Genomic DNA, 20,404 nt, shown 5'->3' on the forward strand with positions numbered 1-20,404 from the left:
CAGGACTAGAACAACTAGAGCCAGTAATTTCCTTACCTGAAACAAGTATCGCAGTGTTAACTTATCACTTTTATTTACTTCACTATTGTTACATTGCTTTGGTTTGTTACACCCTGCCGAAGTAGATAGTGTGTTTGAGAAACAGTTTGTCCGTTAGGGCTACTGTAGTAACAATATGGTTCTAAGGTATAAAAGCGTAACGCTTCATTATGTAAGGTCTTTATGTACAGTTATGTTAAAGATAATAGTCCAACATCACTAACCAGATCAGTCAGATTTTTCATTTTATACAGTAAATATTTGACATTGGTAAGAAAAATGCAGACACTGATAAATTTTTTTGAACAGGCTAACATTCCTTTGTCTTCACTTTCTGTAGAGTAATAACAAATTAGATACTTCTTTCTTCATGTTTTGATTTAGAATATGCAGTATTCCCAATTCATTTGTGTATTGAAGTTATTATAAGGCTTTTGAGCTTTACTCACTTTTTTAAACACACTGCTATTATTTTGAACACAACTGTATGTATATTATATTGCATTTCTGTCAAAGGATCCTTCTAAATATTACACACAGCACATTTAACAAAACAGAGGGTCTGACATCTTTCTAAAGCTATTAACTCACAAATTCTATCGATGGTTGAAAAATTGTTCATATAACGTTGCTTAGATTTTTGGCTTTATTTGGATAATAGGCCTGAATACAAGCAACCAGTCCAGACATTCAGAAGAGATTGTTGAAGAGCTAAATTACATAAGTATTCATACATAGTGGTTACCTTGGCAACAAGCCAGCTGCTTTCAAACATGACACATTGCTTTCAGTCCTACACAAGTACATACGCTACATAGCATGTCTTGAGAAGACGCACAGATGCACTGAACATACACCCAAGTCTAACATTAAAACACACACAAACACTCAATGTCATCAATGGCAGGAGGAGTCTAATCGTACATGGAGTCACACATTGTAAAATAAATCTTAATATGACACAAACTGATTAAAACAGAGGTAAGGAAACAACACTGGATTTAAATGATTGCTAAAAAAGGCACTTAAGACAGAAAATCGGGAAGGAGAAGCTGGTGGTGGTTTCATGTGAGCGTGTGTTTAAATGTGTGTGTATCTAGCTCTGTGCAGTCAACTTCACTCACACACTTAAGGAAGTTCCAAATTAAAATAATAAAAACCTGAATAGAACATTTACCAAAATAACTGAACATTACATAACAATACAGTGGTTAAAATAAAGACTACATGATCCTTCAGTTTTAAAGCAATGCATAGCTGTTTTCTTCAAGGCATGTCTGACACCAACACAGCTTCATATTGCAAAGTCTTACTGTGATGGCATCCGATGACTAAAGGAAAGGGACGTTTGCGAATCTGTGCTCAACACAGCCATAATAAATGATTGACAGTAAATAATGTTGTATTATGCAAACGTATTTGGTCTCGCAAGCTTTACGGTCACTAGTAAATCCATGAAAGAACAAAAAAAATTGTTGATTGTGAGGCAAAATGATCCCATTCCAGAGGTTTTATATGTTAAACAACATAATCAGATGTGGAAGACATTCCACCAGTCATCCCATAATAAGTGCTGGGAAACACTATTGGGGTACACTTTTCTGAAGCGTAGACACATGTTACCACTAGATGTCATATTGCTCAAAAACAGCAGCATTTCATAAAGCTTAATCACCATTCCACCGATACAATAGCTTGCATTGATCTGCAATATGTTTGCTCAAAGTCCTTGTATAGAAAAGTAACAGCAGTTGAAGTCTTGTAATGGCATGTAACTGTGTTTTTGTATTTGTCAACTCAGTTCTCACTTCCAAACGTGAGGCTGCTAAGAAAAAGTTGTGCTATGGCATTCATTGTCACGGCAAAGATCCACACACAGACCTGCGTTCATAAGGCAACTTGTCATTTCAGATTAAAGGCCATTAAGGGTCTCTCCTCCCGTTTTTGCCAAGGACTCTTCTTGGTCTCGTCCTCACCGCCGTCATCAGGGACGACCAGGTTGTTTGGGCAACTATTGCTTGTGTGCATTTGAGTCTCTTCAGTCCTAAAAACTTCATTGAATGGCTCTGTATCCTCTGGGGTCTCGTCTGCCGTCTCATCTACGGGCTCTGGAAGAGGAGGTGGTGAAGGAAGCTCTGGGGGAAGATGGAGAGATGGAGGCGATGGAGTCTCCTCACGATCCTTCTCTCTCTCTCCTTCCTGCAACAAAGGCCCAACAGGGTTTCCTTCGGGACTGCTAACTGAAGGTGAGCTACTGGTACCATTAACGTATGAACCTTCTACAACCACCAAAGGTGAATGTCTGACCACAGGCTGAGCTGCATGTTTAGCTTTGACCACAAGTTTGCCAGGGTCGCGAAGGCGCCGTCCCGGAGTTAGATCGCTCATGTCCACCCCAGAGTCTAGACTGGCATCGTTGCTTCCCACTCTACTGTTGTTGCATCCTGCCCTCTGCAGGTCGATGTACGAATGACGGATAACGTTGGACCGGCCGTCCAATGACACGAACCAAGCTCTTGGGTGAGGGAGGGGCTTTCCTCCCCTAAGTTCCATCAAAGTCTTTTCAGCTAGGAGTTGATCTTCTCCATTCATCTGTACAACATCAATTCCCGCCTGACTGAGAGAGTTAGGAATGGAGAGATCTGCAGAAAGAGCTGCCGTCTGCAACGTCCACTCCTCCACTCCGCCTCCTTGCTCGTCCCCTGCTCCTTTCGTTCCTCCCCCCTGCTCTGCTTTAACCCATTGGTGTGGGATCTGTCCCGGCGGCTGATGGCACGCGCTGAGCTCCGCCTGAATGCTTTCTAACTCGCTCTGTTCGTCTGACTGCAAAAGAAGCGCCTGGCCTGAAAGCGTCCCTGGTAGTCTCATATAGTGGGCGGGGATTACGAGTGTGGGACGGGCCTTGCGGTAGGTTTCTTCCCCTTGGCTGACTTGTAGTTCAGAGGTACAGCAGAGCAGAGCTCCAGGTTTTGGAAGGGGGGCGGGACGCTCCAGGTGGTCTACGGAGCGAGACAGCATATAATCGACTTGTCGCCGCTCAATTCCCAGCTCCCTTTCCGGTGACCCAGTGGGACACATTGATGTTGCTGAAACGGGAGAGAGACGGGGATCACGCAGGCTCGACTTACTTTCCAAAGACAGACGTCCTGCTGAGGCGGTATAATGTAAAGGGTGGGGCGATGATGACGAGACAGACATGTGGAGGGGGTGAACGGATGAAGTAGTGATGGAGGTGTAGCTACGCCGGTACTCCCTGCGTGCTGCAGGGGAATCGTAGCCTTCAGAAGGATTGTTTGAAGAAGCTGATTTGTGCGCAAATATTTCTACCGAACGCTTGTAGTGGTTTGATCCTCGGCTATGGAGCTCATCCCGTGAAGCTGCCAGCTTATTGGTGGAGGAGTCGTAGGGGGTGGGTTTAAGCATAGGTGTGTGCATGTCTGGCTCCGCCCCATTGTGGTCGAGGTGCGTCTCATTGATGAGGTTTAGGTGGGACATAGATGTAGCCTGGTCTCGTTTGGAAGCATCTAGACCAGACGATAGAGTGAACTTCCTGTGGGTGGGCCGCGAGCGGGAACACTTCCTCCTGAAAGCACAGAAACATGTTTAACTGTACATTTGGAAGCAATAAATCACAAAACGTATACTTAGCATATTTGTTTGTGCTTCCTCTGTTAAACAAAGACACACCTGCAATAATAGAGCAGTAAACAGAACAGGAAGAGCAATATCAGAGTCATGCCTCCTAATATGGCCAACAGGAAGACTGTATGATAAGTGCTGATGTCCTTTGCCACAACAGGACCTACAACAGAACACAAACATATTCTTCAGCATAAGGTAATTCAACCATTTACTACCATAGATTTCCAATTTTTTTAATGACAACTGACATCATTCTGTGCTGAAATTCGCCACATTTTCTCATCTGATATAAATAGCACAGTGAATAGGCCAACCAATACCCAGGTCAATAAATCTGTCTGGTGCAGTACTTGTACGTCCGCCCATGAGGCTCCTCTCTGGGCATTAAGGCCTTATAAAGTTTAGATATTGCACAGTCATCTTCAATTAAAGAATTAGGGAACTGAAACGCACTGAAATTAATGAGTGTTACCTGTATTTATAGGAGACATGGCTGCCACCCAGTAGCCAAGCTGAGGGGCGGTAAATGTGAGAGTTAACTGGTTCCCCTCCCAATGGACACGTCCCAGATTGCTCTTCAGCCAAGCCCCTGCAGATACAGAAAGACACACAGTCAGCAGATGTAAAGGTCTGAATGTCTGAGATCATATTAAAACTTGTAGTTTTAGGATTCAAAAATGTTAAAGGTCCAATGTGTAATTTTGTGGAGGATAAATTGACAAAAATGAAATTTAATATACATAACTATGTCTTCAGAGGTGTATAAAGACCTTACATAATGAAGCGTTATGCTTTTATGACCTTAGAATGAGCTATTTCTATATACATGCACTGAGGGTCCCCTTATTGCACGCCATGTTGTTTCTATAGTAGCCCTAAACGGAGAAACTACTCTACATAGAGTGTTTCGTAAATACTTTATCTACTTCGACATAGAACTGACGATTTCTTAGTCCTGTGTCAGCCACCGTAGTGCTTTAAAGGGGATGGATGATCCGTTGGTTGCGATTTTCCACAGTTTCAGGTAATCAAATAGATTATTGAAACTCCTTTGCACAAAAGGTCAGATTTCCTTGCTTCCATTAAAGCGAACAACTCGTACTAATTGTTATACTTTATCTGTTGTTAAAACAAAACATAAATGCAGACGATGCAAAATTCACGAATATGCAAGTGGATTTAGCCTTTTAAATAAATGTGTCCAAATCAATAAATATTAGATATTAACAGTGAGAACAACTCACACTATCTTCACCTCAACACTCAATCCATCACATTTCTGGTTATTAATATTTACAGTGCACTCATTATAATTTCCACAGCATTAGGGTTGTATGCCTGTCTGTCTGTATTCTTCCAGCTGCTTGCAAGGTCACATAGGACTGAAACTGGTTTCTCCCAACGTTTTTTTTTCTCCATTTATTTATCATTGGAGTTTGAGTTCCTCGCCACAGGGCTGGGTTGGCTTGCTCACCGGGAGATATATTTTATTTATTAGAAGGATCTTGCTTGCTCTATAAACACCAATGCGCTGTGTTTAAACCTTTTCTGTGTTTTACTTATATTCTTCTGTAAAGCTGCTATTCCCATTGTAAAAAGCGCTATATAAATCAAACCGAATTGAAAGAGCCTCTGTCTGGATTTGAATATGGGCGGTTATCCACTTCCCCATTACAAGGCTCATATTAAGATTTAAAATCTTATTCAAAAATGCTGACTATACCAAAATAAATTGTTACATCAGGTGACGGCAATGTTCTCCTTGGCCACCTGATGTCAGTGGACGCCTGTCTTTAATAATATATAAAAAGTGCAACAAATCTACAGTAGGCATGAAAGAAAGGCATGTTTGAATGGTGCAGAGTCAGACAACATAATTAAAGGAACAAAATACACAAAACTGATGACTACACGTCACACAAACACAGCCCGCTGACACATGATCACTTAACCTCTATTTACACGCGGCTGTATGCACACAAATATCAAAGCAACATTTTCCCACACGGCTCACAATGAAATCTCATGCAAAACCGAGGAATCTATCAATCTGTCAGCTAAAAACCTCTTTGTTTAAACCACTTTGTGCTCTGTGCTCTTACGTAAGGTGTCTATGCAAGCTGGCATTTCAAAATATATTGACAGAAGGTTTTAACGCATGGCCTTTGATTCAATTCATATTGCTTTGAGGTAACCACAAAACACATTTAGTCCAGATGAGAAGACCATAGGTATACACTATGCGTCAAAGCAGTAATAATGACAAATTGTTTACCAACCTGGGAAAAAATTACATTAAAGATATGAAAGCAATGTTCCAGGTGATGTAAAGGTCAAGCATGCCTTGTCCCACAGACTTCCACTACGAGTGCACGAATGACAAGTCCAAATGACTCTATGTGGTAAATCAACAGTGTTTAACTTGTATTGAACACCAAACAGTCAACAGTTTGAAAAGACACTATTACATAAAACAAGACAATGAGAACATTAAAGGACAAAGTATATATTTATGTGCTGTGGGATGCCAGGGGCTTTTCAATCTAGTCTTTATACTCACTTATGTCCCTAACTCGCAGCACACTGCACACAACAAAGCAGCTCACATCTCTTTGTCTGAAAGAGGAAATCGAGTTAGCGCCAGCCACTGTTTTCCACCTTGTTCTCTGCTCTGTTTATAACCGGCTGCTAGGAAACAACTTTGATAACAAAGCAGTCCACAGACAGGGACTGTCAATACCTCTAAAGAGCTTTTTGAGACGTTAAAATGAACTCTGAGAAACAATCAAGATTTGTTAAAAAACTGTATTAGTGCAATTGTGAATACAAGTATTGGAGCTATAAATAGCTGAAACACGCTGTACTCTATTACAGCCATAGAAAAACCATTTCAAAAGTATTTTTATATGGGTATCTGTTAAGGTAATATTATTTTATTTTTGGTTCCTTTTGTGAACTACTAACAACATTTCTCCCAAATGGAAATATTTCTATTTGCATTTATTTGCAGAAAATGAAATCACTGCCGAAAATACTGTAAAGAAAACAAGTTTATATTAAATTTTAAGCCATACAACAGTAATATTTGAACATGTATTGTGTTTCCTAAATACAAATGCTGTTTAAATGCAAATATGAAATGGTCTCTAATTTTTTCCATGGCTGTGCATGCTTCTTATAGCTTGGAACTTCAAGCCAATAAAATATTGAAGAGTAGAGGATGAATCCAAAAATAGTTCTAAAATTTATAAATGTTAAAAAGTTAAATGCAAATCTAGTCAATCTAAAAAACCCACTATCACAATGCCTATTCCAACCAACGTTATGGTGCATTTTCTTTGAGAGCTTTTGCAAAAAAAGGCAAACAACAAATGTTTTAATTGTTTTACCTGCTTTATATCAGAGAGGAAGAATGTCTGAATGTGGGAAATTTGAGGGGAAAAATTAGGACTTGCATTCTGACAGCATTTTCAGACCAGCCATGCCAAATGCTGCAGCCGTCATACTGAAGGCTTGGAACTTATCACCGCTTTCTTTGGCTAAGGCCCGCCCAATAGACCATATGACTGACAGGTAAAGCAACCAATCCCTTTTTGTCTTGAGCCACGTTAATGTTTAGAGACTTGGAAATGTCCCTGCAGTAACAGACCGGTGTAAATTGACGAAGGTGTCAAAAGTTAAACAGCAAATAAAATGATTATAAGTTTATGCCGTGAACCTCCCATTCCTTCAAAAATTAAGCGTTATTCGATCGTGATGAATTCTTATTGCAACCGTTGTAAACACAACATGTTACTTTTTAGATCAGACGGCTTCGTGTTGTTTCCAGGCGGTCCGTTAAAGAACCTGACACGCACGTCTACCGGAAATCCTGTGAAATTTAACCAATCAGATGACGACTTCGAACGTGCTAAAGTGTTTCCAAAAAAGTGTGCCATGCATCAGACATTCAGCCCACGGATCGTCTGAGACTGGGTGGATACACATTTACATTTAAAAGACCCGCTTTCAAGCGACTTACAAATGTGAGGAAAACAACAAAGCAACACAGTGCTTTCATGCTACGATACAAGTAGTGCTATGAACATTTCAACAATTGTTACAGAAGAAAGAGAGAAGCAGAAAAGAGGTTTTTTTGTGTTAAATACAGAGGAGTGGAGAACAGCAATGCTTATTGCAATAAGAGGAATGCCAGATTTGTACAGTTTGATAATAAACTGGTTGTTGTGATGCTGCTCATCTCTCACACACGTTCTGAGCCATGTTCCATACTAATGAGGTTGTGGTATATGATTTAGTTAAATGCAGCAATGAAACATTTCAATAATAAAAAACATATGAACAAAGACCTTCACAAAAACAACTTGGATAATGACTGTTCACCATACATATTTCCAAATGCTTATCAATACATTTAGAAGCTGCACGTATGATGTGAAAACATTAAAATATGTCGGGTAAAAATTAAAAGTACTTTGACACTAGGGCTGTGCAAAAATATAGATACATGTAACTATCGCAATTTCTTTTTGATAGTGTATTGATAGTGATACCTCTACTATCGATCATATACATACGGCCAAAATTAAGTGGAAGCGAGCATGGCGAAAAATAAAAGAACGCTTCGAGTTTCAGAGCTGATGTGTGGGTGTTTTTTGGTTTTAAAAATAAGTATTAAAAATAAGGAGTAATGAGTTATATAAAATACATCCTTTTTGTAATATTCGCAAGTCACTCATGACCAACCAAGTCACTTGGCTAATGCAGTGCATTAGACAAAAAGTTTATTCCAAAAAGTAACAATGACATTTATTGTGCTTTTACAGGATGAATGAACCAGGGATTTTATACTGCACATGTTCATTGTTTTAACTGTAATGCACCACAACAGCCAAGTGACTTGCGTGAACCACCTTATTCCCCTGTGCTATCCACTTGAGGGGCGCAATCCACAGTTTGGGAACCCAAAGCTCTCATCTAAATGTCCATGCATCGCACATCATGGCCACTCTGCAGACGTAAGGGATGATTTAACACTTCCTCGTGTAAAACGCATAACCCAGTGTTTTATACAACCCCAGGTGGTGCACAGCATGTTGTATTTCTATCTGTACTTTTAACATATTCTATTGAAGTATTATGTGTATAATATCGAAATACACAGCAGTATATTTTATCGTGACCCATCTATTGTGATATGTATCGTATTGGAAGGCACTTGCCAATACACAGCCCTATTTGACACAAAGGTAACAATGAAAACGCAGTCTTGAATTAGGAATAAAATCCATTGTGTGACAAGGATTTGTATTATTCTCTCTGTGTATTATGAGTATTTTCCCTTTCCAGACAACTGTTGGCGGAAATCTGCATAATCTTAGAAAATAGTTTAGTTTAAATAAAAAAAATTTGCAGGCTTTGCGCTTGTTAAGGTTAGCTATTTATTTCTAAATAAGTAATAATTTTAGGGTTATAGAATGTTTTTCTCTGTACTCTGTCAAAACTCAATTGAGTCCGTTTTTAAGACCTCTTCCTCTGCCTGCAAACCATGACTTTAGTAACCATTAACATCCTTGCAGTTTAAACCCAAACACATTTCACACATTTTAACACTTCCTTTTGAGTCATCCTAAAGATCAGGAAGACAGGAAATCTGGCGAGAAAAGAAGACTTTTCTTGCATACAAGCCTTCTCTGGTGTCACAAATCATTACATAAAGATTTTATTATGTTTATGTGATCATGTGATTTATGTTAATATCAGCTATAAACATAAAAATGCATGATATAGACTCACCCAGTTTAGGGTCAAACCTCCAGGCTGGGATGTGATCATTCTCTTTCAGATCACTGTCTGCAGGAAGAGGCACGTTCACAGTGATTGGCTCACTGATGTGAAGCTCCGCCCCATCACTGCCCAAAAGATGGACACTGATAGCAGCTATAGGAGTCAACTCAAACTTTCGATCGCTGCCTACGAGAGAAAGACAGAGGATGTAAGGGAAACAGAGATGATGGATAAGAGCTAACAGATAAGAATATACAATTGAAAACAATTTAAAAGACTTGAAACACTCGAAATCTGCTGACAGATATTAATAACTACATTAGTTGTTCTAAACTGGTGTTAATATCCATAGTATGGACACAAAACATTTCTCATAATATCTTGAGAAATACATGTGATAATCTTTAATTTGGGTTAACTACCCCATTAATAACCACACAGTCTATAAAGGAGTAGTTCAGTTCAATATTGAAATTTTGAAGTGAACTACACCTTTAAATACACACAAACGCACTATTTTTCACAGACCATGATTTGGCCACACAGGATTAGGATTAGGGACCACACAGACACACAATGTATACTTTGAATTCACATTAGATAAAAGTACATAATGTAAATTCAATTACTTTGATCTTGACATCCGTTCCCGTGTTACCTGTGTAGTTGGAATGAAGACCCTGCAGGTAAGGAAAGTACTGTGTGTCTCGGGACGTGCTGCTCACGGTGAGAAAAGCAGTCAGGTTGGTGTAGCTCACATTAGAAGGAAGACTCAATGCTCTTCTCGGGAACTGAAGCATTGAACCTAAAAATAAAAGGAAAGAAACAACCACGTTACAGTAGGTCAGTGATCCCAACCACAGCATTCATCACATGCTCTTTCTCTCCTTAGAGTTGATCAGCAGATGATGGAGTCTAGGCAGTACAGTGTGGGTCTTTTGAGAGTGAGGTCATCATGTTTCCATTGTGGCTAACTGTACATACCATAGACATGACACTAAGCTATAGTGCACACATTCATGCCAAATCTCCACAAACACAAGTGTTATTACAGTGTTAAACATACATCATTTATTATAATGGAAAGCAGCTGATTCTGATACATGTGTCACACACACTCATATGTTCTTCATGCTGGGAGCTTTTCATTGACTGCTATTATAAGTCCACTAAGAGTGTGATGATTTCTCTCCACTTAGCTTTAACTTTACATAAACCTATTTTTAGGTTTTCATTATTTTAATAATGTTTACTAAACACTGCTGGCTGATGCCCACAATGTAAGTGATTTCAGCTCATCTCTGTAGAATTATATATAAAATGACATAATGAATAGTCAAATTATGTTAATGACATCCACACAACCAATACAACATTAGACAGAATGGACACAATGCAATCCCCTTAATGGTTCCACTGTCTTGTCCAAAGGCCTTTTAATTCCCAAGAGAAGTGTAATCTTATTCCTTTGCCGCAAAATTCTCACTCTCTTTATTTGTTCACTTCATTACCCAGGTTCCTCGAATGGTTAAAATAAGATTGGAAATGTAATGTCCACATGTGAGAATGGTCCGGTGTTGTATCAAAATGCCACAGGAGATGGGAGCTCTCTGAGTAATAGGTATGTGTGTGTGATGAATGTTTTCAAGGGGCAGAATTGGGGAATGGCTCTTAATGAAAGTGCAGCATTAGCGGTCTACCGAGAGCAATAAACATGTCTGTCTGATGGACGGGTTATCAAAAGAGATAGTAGACAACCATAGCAGTATACATGGGTCTTAGGTGAGACAGAAAAGCAAAATAGCGTGAAGCAGATTGGTTAAAGAGAAGCGCATGTGGGTAGAACAAAAAAGAAAGAGGAAAAATGAAAATGGGAAGGATTGATTTTAAAAGCTCACTTGGAAACTTTTCATTACTATGAAATCTAAAGATCATGTCGACTACAGTAAAGAAAGAGTCTCGTTACAGATACCAAATGAGATTATTCAGACAAATTAGATTAATACATTTATAAACACATGTAATTTCAATGGAATGTCTAAAATGTAGTAATTGCAAACATGCCGAGACACACACTCAGTCCCTGGTTTACAAAAGAAATGCATGATTGTATATGCAAAAAAAGCTGAGCTGACCAAGCAATTGGTTTGTAGAAAACTATAGACAGAACTGAATTTAGTACACCGTTTATATAATTATAATAGTTTCTAGTGTTTTGTATGACTATGAAAAAGCTTCCAACATTTTTTTCACTAGTAGTTCTCCTCCTTTGGTGTATGTCTCTATAAATGTAAATAATGTGTATATTTTATAATGAATGCATATTATTTGTACATATTGGTATCATAATGTTAGATATCAATCTTAATGACTGACTCATAACATACAACATGTTAAGCATGTCATAATCATAAGAACAACTGTAATTGATTGATAACTTGACATAATTAAAACATAAAACATAAGTCGACTGTTTACCTTGATATCCAGAGACGATCTCCACCAAGTCATCATACACCATCAGAGTTGCAGCTCTTTCAGGTAGCAGATCCAGACTCAGAGATGAGAAGACTTGTAAACAGAGATACAAGTGTTTAAAGTCATATGGATCAGGGCTGCTGGGTTAGGGGTGTGTACAGGCGTATTTACACCAGCCTACTACTATAAGTAGGTTCATCTCATTAGCTGTAATGGAACATTTGATTTATTTCTGATAGCGCTCTGCAGCCCAGGTAAACCCTGTGCCATCTGACCCACAGTGTGACAGTCACCTGATGTTACAGGAAGATTAACCAATCCTACTAACACAATCTTCAAAGACAAAAATCTGGCTTTGTTCAAACAGGCAGCAAAAATCTGATCCGACTCTAATCTGTTCAGTTGTTTGTAGAGCAATCAACAGCAAAGAATATTTGCATGCATTAGGGTGGCAAAAATAACTACTGTAAATATAATAGTGTCAACGAAACTACATTGGGGCCGGTACTGAGAATAAATTACATTTGAAATTACCAGGTAGCCTGTCTGGTTGCCATGGGATGGAGTTGGGTACGTAGCCACGCTTGGTTGCTGTGACTACAAAAAGATCGCCAAGACGATAGGGAAACCTGATGAAGGCGTTGCCATCGGCACTGGAGCTATCTGAGGCAACAGGGGTGTGGTTGGTGAAGATCTCTACAGTGACACCAGAGAGTGGCTGATGAGTGCTGGCGTCACTTAGATGAACCTTCAGCGCCACCTCTGTACAAGAAACAGAACATAAAGTTAGAGTCATAGGGTCAAATTTTCTATGTCACTACTGGAGTAATTTGTGTGAGGTTTTTATAATTATTTAGCAAAAATCTATAATATGATGAATTGCACAAAAGCACTTTGCACAATAATGATCAACTACAAAGAGGGGGATTTGTGAAAGCTCACTATAATATACTGTAATTAGATGGCTTTGAGGTTAAGCTTCATGTAAGACAAAAACAATAAGCGCACATAACAGCGAGGCAGACCATTACTAACAGCCAAGAAAGTGATTCATTGCATAAAGCATGACCCTTTTATTACATAAAGTAAAAAACTTTTTTTACGCCCTCCTCATTTCTAAAGATATGTTTAAAGGGAAAATTACCAATGATCACAAATAACCCCCTCTGAATGTTTTTCAGCCAATGAAAACAATGGACTGGTTTTCCTTCCTCTAGGAATCTTTGGCTCCTTTAGGAAGCCACTGCAGAAACAAACTTCCTTTGGAAAACTTTTCATGCAGCTCTTACTCGTGCGGCTCATGTAAACAATTCAGAGAAGAAAATACGTTTGACAGAATACTAAATAGATTCAACATCAAGTCTGATTGATAACTCCGTCTGCCGATTATTTGTCTGCCGTTCAATTGGTATTCTGACAGCTATAAAATGAAAATAACAACAACAACATTTGTTCAGTTTAACAATGACAGTTCCAGCTAAAAAACTGAAATATATGTTAACACTCAAGCAGAGAGTAAGATCTGAACAAGCGAAATGGAGTATAACATCAAAAATAAACACATTGCAACCACATTCTAATTGCACATAGAGGCTTGAATTCATTTTTAAGGTGTTAAGATTAAACCGTCTATACATAATAATCCTGCATTTAATTCTGTGTGCAAAGATATTTGTAAAAACCTGTATATTACTGTATTCATATACTTTCACACAACCCTATATGATAGCAAAAAGCAATGTGCAATCCAATAGAAACCTACAGGAAAAGTTAAAATGCTGTTCACATGATGTCACTTCCTTCACCAGTGATTTATCAATGAAAGGCTGACAGCTGTGTGTAGAGGGACTCAACCTATAAACTTCAACAGCGCATTCAACCCTGAGAACTAAACATGAGGCAGAAATGAATTAAGACGAACACCAAAATGTGTTGAGTCCATTCAGACTGATGAACAGAAAATGTCGTGGAATTAAAATGTCAACCGTAAGATATTTTTCTACTGCATTCCACAGAATGTAAATAAGTGGGCGTGGTTAGCTCAGCACTCTGCAAGTTATTATGTAAAAACGTGAATTAATCCACCAATAACAAATTAATGTATGAAATATTCTTGTGGCCTTCTTTCAGTCTGTAGTTTTGTGATCCGCTCCAGTCCGACATTTCTCTTTCACCCGCAGTACTCGTGCAGGGATCTGCGCGTGCATATAAAAACTTTTTAAATATAATGTACAAATCATACAGAGCACTTTAATGTAGGGATGCTCCGAAGTGAAAATTCTTGGCCGAAGATGAATAAAAATGAAAAACCTGGCCGAAGTGCGAACATGGCTTTTTGTATTTCTTCTATTTATTTACGGTTGCCGAACATTCGGTGCATAATTGTACTTTTGCAACAGTATTCTTCATATTTTCTTCTGTATCCCACAGAGAAAAAACACATTTGAGGCCAATACAAAGTTATGCATGAATTTAAATTGATAAACCACAACACCTGTTCCTTGTTCTCAGAACACTGGTGCAGAGAGTGTGTTTACTGTAAGCAGGTTTTTGAGACGTTAACCTGCACTCTGAAGGGAACATAGTCACCCTACACTAGGTAAATATTTGACTTTTGGCACCGTGATGAACGACTAAGAATTTTCCTTCACTGAGACAATAAAGATGTCGGTCTTCAGTCATTCTGCCCGCTCAATCTCTTCATCCACAGTAATCTCCATAACAGACTCACTAATGCCCAGATCATCTTCTGTTCCTTTCACCTCTGGTGCTCTTATTAAATAAAAACCCTTCACTGAAACGCACCCTAAATGAAGGTCCACAATAGACGTAATGGTTTCATAATATACAGATAAACTAAATCAAAAACATTGCTGTTTTAGAGTTATAAGGAAAAGTGCACCTCAAAATCAAGTTATTTTTTACTCACCCGCATGTTTTAAGACCACCCGGCATTTTCGGACCACAAATAAAGATATTTTAGGACGGCCTTTGTGGGTGAGTAAAAAATGTAATTTAGATTTTCAGGTGAACTTGTCCTTTAAAGAAAACAAAGAATTCAATATAATGTATTATCACACATTTCTGATTAAAAAATAATAAAAAAAGCATACAGATACAGTTTAAATTGGGGGTTTCCTTAAGGCAGTACATTCTGGGGAAACAAACAATAAACCGTCTTTGCCTGAAGGATCGGATCAATGTCCAATTCAACTGGCAGCTGTCTTAACTTAAACAAGCAAACCGAGGTACAATGACATGAATAAATGACTCGCACTATAAAAACAGCCCCATTGTCATGACAGATTGATACAAAGAACGTGATTCAAGAGCTGTCTGGTCTTTTGAGGATCCTGCGATTTAGTTATAATAACAAATGAAACAAAACAAGAACGTCTGTGCACATGCAAAGGGTTTTTAGTTCCAGGAATCCAATAGTTAACATTTAACCTAGAAAGATCAATCTCATGTCTGTATTTTCCAAAGCCTTGTTCAGTGCAGTATGGAGTATGACTCTCTCCTTGCTGCTCTCTCTAGGAATTCCCCCTCCCCCTTTCCGAAAAATACACACATGCTGTGAACTCCTGGAGGCCTCCCTCAAAAACATATTACTGTACCAGTCTCTTATTGATTTGGCTTAACACTTGATTTAGGGAGACAAATAGAAATTTTCCCAGCGAGTCTCAGACGGTTAATTCCTGGAACGCATGGACCAATCAAACAAACGCCACGACTTATGACATTATACCTTTAGACGGCAGGATTTATCATCTATAATGCGTAATTTAAGAGAAAAGCACTTGACTTGATAAGGATAGACTACGTGGCAATTTTACCTGAATCTTACATTTTTAGTAGAACAGGGTGCCACTAATCGCGATTGTGGACCCTGTAGTGGAGGTGCTGCTGTGGCTTAAGAAATTGTTCACCCCACAATGGAACCCCATTGAATGGCTTTAAAAAGCTGGAGAGCCAGTATATTATTACTGTACAAATAACTCAGATTGTGTTTGTCTGAGGAAATATCACCCAAAATCAAAGTCATATCACCCAAGATGACATGAAAAAGTATAATAACAAAACTAAGCTGAATTTCCTTTCTGGGTTTCATCTCCCATAAAAAGCCTCACTGGTTGAGATAATATAAGATATAAGCAATTCTCTATTGTCCACAAAGCTGAAGTGCTAGACACGAAGTTTTCTAAGGAAACCCTTTATTATGGTTTCATTTGCTCTGTGCCACAGAGCCCCATACAAATAAATGACTTCGCTATACCAAAGAGGAGAATCACATCTCCATAAGAATATGAGATGATATGCTGCCTATAGCATCTTGTTTTCCAGCTATAATAAAAATTGATGTCTTTATGTAAGAGTGTGCACACACAGACACAATTCAGGGTGCTGCATTGCAGGGGAGGACAGGAGGCAGAAGGAAAGGGAGGGCACACAGATTAAATGAGAAATGGTTGGATCATCCGTCGTATAGGTCACATTTATGTTTTTCCAACTTGTATGTTCAATATGCTGTGTTGTCTATCTAACGAGAGCACCTGCTATTGTAACGGCTTCATTAAAACATATTATATCAGTGTAAGCAGAGCACAACATTACACTTCATCATTCCAATGACGTTCACAGCACCTCGCAGCTGTGCACTTTCACAAAAACATCCAACCTAATCTAACGGCATGTGCCAGAAAGGTATTTAAGGGAACAGTTTACACCAAAATTTAAATTCACCCATTTAATCACACAATATTAATATATTCATTTATATAACTTATATCTGGGCACTCAAAGCGCTTTGCATTGAAGGGGGGAATCTTCTCAACCACCACCAATGTGCAGCATCCACCTTGATGATGTGACGGCAGCCATATTGTGCCAGAACGCCCACCACACACTAGCTTTTTCGGGGAGAGTAGACAGAGTTACGAAGCCAGTTGTTACATAATAATACTTGTTTATATGAACAAGGCTATGTAATCATTGACAGAACTATTCCATTCCATTAAATATTTTTCAAGTCATCATCAGGTCAAACAAACTAAGATCACCTCAAATCCTGACGCTAGAGTAAGATGGTAGAATAACAACACAAAGACATTTAATTCCCAACCCATACAAAGCACTTACATCTGCCCTAGACAGTAGGCGTCATAAACCCCTAGAGCAGAACCTTGTTTGCTGTAATGAAGAGAGTAATCAGTCAATAGCTGCATGAAACCATATTATTGATCATCTAAAAAAAACTGTATTATCTGTCAAGGTTATACAAGGTTACAAAGTGACTTCTTTGGGACTTCAAGAAAGCATTTTTATAGCATAAATTTCAATTTCACTGCAAAAACATATTATAATTTTCATTTCCATGTTTCGTACAAATTCTGTTTCAGCTACAGAAGAAAACACGTTTTACAGAAAGGACTTTTTGGCAGTGATTTAAAAGAGGCAAGGACTAACGCCGATGGCTATCAAAAACTTTGAATATAATGTTAATTTAATTTAACTTTCAGAAGTTAATCATTGATTGTTTTAGATGTAAACATTTTTTTTACAAAAGTTTGGTATATTATAAAACGTACAACAAGCTTGTCTTTCCGTTTTGCAGACAAATGACTTCTCCAGATGTGAAGTAGACTGACTGGCTCGCTCTCTCTCTATTAAAGGATACACACAGCCTGTGTGTGTGAATGAGAGAACTCCAGACTTATTCAGTCCATCTAGCTGTACCTAAAGTTGAGACCGCTTTTGTGAAGACACATATCATGTTTCACAAGCATGAAAACGTCTAAAATCAGATCTACAAGTATTTCGTTCATTTCTGTTCTTCTACTTTTAAAACTCACTGTCTTTAATAATGACAGATGACGGACGCGCTCTAAAATAAACACGCCAAGAAACTGAAATACTGTAGTAAGAGCAAGGAACATACCTACATCAAGCCTCATTCAGTACTGTTTATCACTGTATTTATGGCTGGTTTACGATTTAAGACTCTCCAAGCCTCTTTAAGATAAAGATCACTTTTAGACTGCTAATAGTCTAATAGTCCTCCACGTGTATTTGCAAGATAGAAAGAGTTGTCCGACCAGCTTGCCCATGGGAGATGGTCTGGTTTAGGTAATCAGAGATGAGAAAATGTCTCGGTTTCCGCTGAAAACATGACCCCATGAAAAATTAAGCACAACAGGGGTCTCCTGTGTGCTCATAGTGCTTTGAAATGTCAGGGTCAGACAAACAGCAACATCAAAAATCCACACAGATAACCCAATAAGATATTATTAATGAGAATGCTACTCTTATTTGTTTTATAAGTCTCACCTAAAACATGGCTGGTTTTCTATGATCTATTGTTCTAAGCCTCGTCGCATTAAAGCAGGAAACAATTAAAGAGCCCAGTTACTCTTCATATTTGGGTGTGTGACAACATACAACTGTTTACAGTAAATATCTGGCTGTCTGCATGAACAGAACTGCAAATATGTGGGTCAATAAAATATACAAATAAGTAATATAAAATATGATTATTTCCTTTCATTGAACATAAATGATAGACAAGTTTGAATATTAATAATAGGACATTTAAAAACTTAAACAACTTTTTCTAAATCTACAACACCTACTAAATTTGTTGATTCAACAAAAATCTAAGTATGATTCTGCTGGGCAAAGTACCAGAGTTGTTATAGTTTTGTTTTCAGTTTCATTAATATTTGCATTAGCATGTGTTTTTAAGTTTTTATGTTAACTTTAGCTATATTAGTCTATGTGGTTAATTTGTATCATTTATTTGTTGCTTTCTGTTGGTATAAGATACATTTATTCAGATTTTAGCCTAGTTTCATTTGTTTGCAAATTATTCATTTTAGTGCCTCAGACTTTTTAGCTATTTTCAGTTTATTCCTAAGGAATGTTTTAACAGTTTTAGTAGACTACAACAACCTTGCAAACTACTGACATATTGCCCTGCATGTCAATGAAACGTAAACTTTACTGCTAATATATAGTCATAAATGTATTTAAGACCAGTGAAGATCCAGGTGTACGTCAGTTTAACCACCCATTTAAAATATGAAAACCACTGAACACAATGAAACACAGCCTAAAATACAACATCAGACACAGCAACTGATCCCAAAACAACATTCCCATTTATGACAGATGTAAAAAACTGAACGCAATATATTCCGAGATCCAGACCACTTTAAACGATTATGTCTGTGCCTCACACACAGCTTTCTCTTTTCAGGCGCCAGTAATAAGGAAGTGGCACAGCATGGACAAAAGGCAGGAAAGCCCTGTTTTGCATACTCAAAACACAGTGTGCCAGTCTACTGTCCGAAGAGAAACGAGAGCAAACAGACCCATCTGTACACCCTACATGTGTTCATCAGCAGGAGAGAAAGAGATGGGGGAGGGTCTATCAAAAACGAGGAGGGGTTATTCTTTACATTAATAAAGTACATGGCAGATACAGACCAAGCTGGCTGTCCATGAGCTGTTGAATCAATCTGATTTCAGATGGGTTTCGTGGCTATTGTGCTCACATTTGGAAAGCAAATATAGCACAATAACAAGCTTTATAACATTTCATTTATATAGACCAATGAAGTGCTGGTAAACATAAACAACCTGACGTTAACCTAAATATTAATGGGCTGTTTATTAGAACTATATACAGAAGGACTATATACAGAAGCCTATAATATTATAAAGAGAAACGGTAGGACACATTTGTTATGGATGCTTCAGTTGATGCTTGTTGCCAAACACACTTGAGATAAAGCTATTTAACTGCGTATACGAATACCCTTGTCATCAAAATAGAAAAAAACCGAATAAACAACCCATTTACGTTTAAATGCATCTTTAATGACTGCTTTCGTTTTATGGCCATAACCGTTTATGGACAGCAAGTGGGTCTCTGTTCGTTAGTGTAGACAAGCTAACGTTACTGCTAGCAGTTAGCTCAGGCAATGCCACCCACCAAAGAAAAGTTTATAAAAATATACATCAAGCGCTTTGTAAACACATACAGATATGAGTAATACACGGCGTGTCTCATACCTTTGGCATCGCTGTTCTCCTGCAGTGTTTTAGCGCTCGTCGTCCATATATCGCATCCCAGGAGGCAGAGCACAATCACGGCAGAGCCGTTGCTGTCCGCCCCGCCGCGCATTGCTGCTGTTTATACGCGTACAACGATTTTCTCAACAATGCGGATGGTCTATGCGACAGGAGTGTTTACAGCATTGTAGCGGAGCTTTCCTCCCATCATCTGAGGGTTTAGCAATTCTGCTCATGTCACTGACACCGCCAGGCGACTAGAAACATCCTCCGGTCAGCATCTCCATGTTGCCGCTGTTTTTCCCCCAAACTCGAGACAACGAGAGAAAGCAAGCAAGTGACTCTGAGTGAACTCCGCCAGTTTAACCATTTCCATACCAGGACC

At 38.5% G+C, this 20,404-nt stretch overlaps 1 protein-coding gene across 1 annotated transcript; it reads right to left on the reverse strand.

The window, feature by feature from the left end:
- Positions 1-667: 667 nt before the first annotated feature.
- Positions 668-20,401, reverse strand: fam171a1 (family with sequence similarity 171 member A1). Its single transcript, XM_079469078.1, has 8 exons — positions 20,020-20,401; positions 12,481-12,708; positions 11,947-12,039; positions 10,127-10,273; positions 9,478-9,654; positions 4,154-4,270; positions 3,727-3,841; positions 668-3,622 (listed from the first exon to the last, which is right to left on the reverse strand). Exons 1-8 carry the CDS (start codon positions 20,129-20,131, stop codon positions 1,942-1,944), a joined length of 2,670 nt encoding a protein of 889 aa, XP_079325204.1. The 5' UTR covers positions 20,132-20,401; the 3' UTR covers positions 668-1,941.
- Positions 20,402-20,404: the final 3 nt, after the last annotated feature.

This window comes from Barbatula barbatula (assembly GCF_947034865.1).
Source record: "Barbatula barbatula genome assembly, chromosome: 12".
Lineage (NCBI taxonomy): Eukaryota > Metazoa > Chordata > Actinopteri > Cypriniformes > Nemacheilidae > Barbatula > Barbatula barbatula.